Source organism: Ruditapes philippinarum, unplaced genomic scaffold (assembly GCF_026571515.1).
Source record: "Ruditapes philippinarum isolate M1 unplaced genomic scaffold, ASM2657151v2 ctg5309_1_1_1_1, whole genome shotgun sequence".
NCBI lineage: Eukaryota > Metazoa > Mollusca > Bivalvia > Venerida > Veneridae > Ruditapes > Ruditapes philippinarum.
This window is the reverse complement of record NW_026852015.1, coordinates 55,499-60,115: the sequence shown is the minus strand read 5'-3', so window position 1 is coordinate 60,115 and position 4,617 is coordinate 55,499. Positions and strand designations below refer to the sequence as shown.

Here is a 4,617-nt window from a genome sequence, read left to right as displayed (position 1 = left end):
TCTTACTAAACAATTTCAGCGGAAACGTGCGTATGTAAGTACAAATGCTTAACTAAACAATTAAAATGCATGTAATAGTTATCACCGACCTTGTAGAGAATAACGCAGAGGTTTTATGTGATGCGTTATTACCTGCTAGACCATAATATCAGATATTCTTAGACTATAACTCTTTCTTTTTAAGCATGTGATATGTTACTAACAGGTCTAAAATTTATTCTATAAATATATAATAAGTAATTGATGATTTAATCAAATAAGCTACTATAGTCTGTCCCATTAAAAATGAAAATGAACTTTTGCCTTGTGTGAATTAACAAAACGAGGTTAAATAAAAAAATTAACTATTTTTGTAAACTAAAAAAAAGTCACCCTCGAGATTTTTCATGATTTTACTCTAAAGTGTCTACTTTTCTTGTGAAAGCAAATTTCGAGTTCTCTTTGGTAAATCTCTGTTGTTTATTTTCCGTAGCCATTGCCGAAGTATATTTGAAGATGAACGGGAGAAAGTCATGTTTCTAAAATATACATGAGGTTCTCGGGGTCGTTTCATGATTATCTTATAAAGCAGGATCTACAAGATGTAACAGTTTAGTTGCAATGCATGATGGAAAACTTTAAAAATAAAAAATAAGCAATAAAAACACCGAGTCACATGGCGTAGATCTAGCAATTGCACTTACTTTTAAGCTGAATAGAATCCCTATCAGTTTCGGAATAGATTTTTATAAACGTCACGACAAATTCGCATTCTGAAGATTCCTTCATTGCCAGTTTGTTTCTATCCAGTTCCGTAGATCCCACTTTTTTACTTCAAAACTCCTGAATGACATGACTCCTACACTTATGATACTCCAGATTTTTTCAAACTGTTAATCCGTCTCATTATAAAAACATTGTTTAATTTGTGGAGTTATCTGGGTTAGCAAATGAAATATGTAAATGAAACACATCATAATTCAGCATGTTCCAAATCCATAATTCAAGAACGGCCCATCAAATTTAGTTGTCAACATTTACGAAATATATGACGTAACAAAAATGCCTCGCGCTTTTTATGGATGATTCTATTTGCGGCATTGACAGAGGGCGGTTAGGCATATGTAACCTCAAACAGATAATTTTAAGCGTTGAGATAAATTTATCTTGTTGACATTTATAATAATTTTTGTATACCCAGATTTTGCAACTTAACTGTAAAAAATACACCTTCAATTCATATATGAATAATAAAACTTTTGATAACATTAAAATAATTTTAAACACACTTAATGACATGAATCTACAACAGGACAATACTTCTTCCATTAATGACATATAACATTCGTTTTTGCCTTTTTGACACCAACTTTGTTCTCATTTTTCATTTTAATGATAACATTTAGCTATTGATCAGTGGGTAAATAAGAATAATCATTTTTTTATAATAACCTATTACATTTCACGCTAATTGTGAGACGAAACCTAAATGACGTCTATATTGGCGCCGCCATTTTAAAATGAACGTCACGTCAGGTTACAACGTAAGTCAACGGGAAAAAATATAATTTTAACATTTTGACCATATTACTGACTTTATGAAAAAATGAAAAACATGCCTAGAGATATTGACGTCATGGTTAACATGACATTAATTTAAATGATTCAACTATTATATTAAATAAAAAAATGTAATGTTCAAATTTGATGGGACAGATTATAGTCATCTTATTCAATTAATGTTTCATTTATTATTAATTTTGTAAAAGATCGATAGATTCCAGTGCCGCTAAAATGGGCTGAATGCATCGTTAGTAATCTGTCATATGGTCGACAATAAAACATTAATTTGGTCTGATATGTTCGAGTGTTGAAGGTATCCGCAACGTAATGAAGGAATTACGAGTTATGAGATATGTACGGCTTAACGGCATAAGTCGTAATTAGAACCGATGACTTAAATGAGTTTATATTTTGATCAGGCTAAAACGATAGGTTTACGAAATATTTCTTTCGTCACTGTGTAATCTGATAAAACGGTATTCATCGCATTATATCGAGGTATCGTTATATCTTAAACTTGAATATTCAAGATAGCAATCTATCAAGGTATAATAGGTTGCTTCAAAATACTTGATGCAAAGATATTTCAGACAAAATTTTACACATATACTTTATAATAAAATTGTTCCTTTAGGCAAAACCTGGAGTAAGTAATTATGCTTCCTAGCTTACTTGCAAAACAACCTTATGTGCCTTTGAAGTGTCAGTGTTGTTCGTTTGTTATACATTGTTTCATTTCTCATTTGACAGTGTTTATTTTATTTCTGCCATTGTTTATATCAGAGTTATTGTAGCATTGTTCAAACCTTTGCTTCGGTATTTTCCTGTGTGACACGGGGATATTTTGTGGAACAATATTCATTCCTTTGAATATATTGTATTTAGTATTGTTGTGAATACATGTACGTAAACCCTTTCAGGAATAATCGACAGTACACCTTTTATTCATACAATTTTATTCAACCAATAACAGGAGCCACGAACAAATTAAAGAAAAATAACTCAATATTTTTTATTGCATTTAAATTTACATTTTTCACTTATTACTTAATGTATGATAATGTCAAAATTAAAAGTAAATCGATGCTGTTCTATCTTGCAAAAACCCAATAACACAATTATTTCTTCTTAAAAGTTTTGATATAATTGTAACTTGATTTCTGTGTATGAGTATGACTATGACACGAATTCCACCAAAATCTGTTATAGGGGTGATCTTGTACAAAAATATTACATCGAAAAGTTATAAATCATATATGTGGCAATATCTGTTACAAAAGTACTGAAATATGTTAGCAAAAAACATTAAAGTGACATTATGCTCATATTTTCATGGTCAAGTTGAGCTTAATTGACTTTATATTAAAAAATAATGACTGCTTGAATGATGTAAAACCAACTGTTTATATTGGAAAATGTTTAGGATAAAATTTCAAATCTGGCTTAAATATAAAAAAAACTGTCCCATTCTGTATATAAATTGAACGGTACAGGTAAATTCTGATATTTACAGAAATTCCTTTTGAATCAGGCCGCTTTTTTGTTTATGGAAAGTAAATTATTAAATCCAAAGGAATTATGGCAAAATGAAAAATTATTTTCACTCTCACATGTTCACTCCCTATATACCTTAAGATTGGCATAATATCACTTTAACAGTCTGTCTTTATAAATTTATTAAATTTACTAATATGAATTTGAAAATAATGACAGCAACCACAAACAAACTGTTATTCTTTATCAACATAAATTCTGACTATTTTCAGGTATGGAAAATGGCTGGAGCGGGTTGGGCACTGGCCTTTATAATGTCATTACCGGTGATGGGTATATTTCATACAAAAGCTAACAGCGAAAATGGGAAGATATACTGTGAAAACATTTTTCGCAATCTTCCACTTCTGCACAGACAGATATGGGTCACATGGAATTTTTTCGTTGTGTTCTTTGTACCTTTGATCATGTTAGTTGTTTGCTACACGAGAATATTTTTGAAAATATCTAGAAAAGCTAACCAGAACAGCGTCAAACATAAGCCAGGAAAATTGTGTTTGCAAAGCACACATTCGAGATCCCTGCCTAGGGCCAAGCTTAAAACGCTGAAGATGACATTTGTGATAATTCTGACGTTTATTGTCTGCACGATGCCATACTTTATAGTAGAAATGATAATGAGTTATGGTAATCATTGTATCATTTCCAAGAAATTATACGCACTTTTGGGCGGTATGGCTGCTTGCAATTCAGCGACAAATCCCTATGTATTTTTGCTATTCAATGTACAATTTAATAACCTTAAAAAGCTGTGTAACTGCAAAGAATCGGATAGTCCTATGAGTAGGGGACAGCAATCCTGCCATACTGGGACAACGGGAGTATCATCCCATTCAACAATTCATAAGAACAATATAAATCCAAATCCATTCTTTCGTCAGGATACAACAGATAGCCAAATGGAAATGAAAGTTATGTTTCTTGGAAAATAATCATGCTTCACCATGGAGAGCATTAATGTGCAATTGAATAACACATTGGATTCCTAGAAAAAATCATGTTACTGATTATAGTGGATTGGTCAATTTAAACAAATATGTAAATATTAAAAAAACACTAGAAGTGTATCATAGTGATTTATATAATATGTCGTTCAAAGTTTTAAGTGATTTATTATGTATATACATATCCAAATCCATTCTTTCGCCAGGATACTACAGATAGCCAAATGGAAATGAAAGTTATGTTTCTTGGAAAATAATCATGCTTCACAATGAAGAGCATTAATGTGCAATAAAATAACACATTGGATTCCTAGAAAAAATCATGTTAGTGATTATAGTGGATTGGTCCATTTTAAACAAGTATGTAAATATTTTTAAAAAAGCACTAGAAGTGTAATCATTTTGATTTACATAATATGTCGTTCAAAGTTTTAAGTGATTTATTATGTATATAGATATGATGAATAATAATATCTTAAAAAATGTTTTTGAACAATGTATTATCTGCAATGTATATTTAGATATTATAATATTATAATAAAACATCACATTTGAAAACCACTAGCTTACATGTATA

At 30.4% G+C, this 4,617-nt stretch overlaps 1 protein-coding gene across 1 annotated transcript; it reads left to right on the top strand.

The window, feature by feature from the left end:
- Positions 1 to 1,022: 1,022 nt before the first annotated feature.
- Positions 1,023 to 4,208, top strand: LOC132746716 (neuropeptide S receptor-like). Its single transcript, XM_060735935.1, has one exon. It carries the CDS (start codon positions 3,234 to 3,236, stop codon positions 4,026 to 4,028), a length of 795 nt encoding a protein of 264 aa, XP_060591918.1. The 5' UTR covers positions 1,023 to 3,233; the 3' UTR covers positions 4,029 to 4,208.
- Positions 4,209 to 4,617: the final 409 nt, after the last annotated feature.

Coding starts and splice junctions, on each gene's coding strand:
- LOC132746716 (XM_060735935.1), top strand. CDS start 3,234: ATGAATTTGAAAATAATGACAGCAACCACAAACAAACTGTTATTCTTT.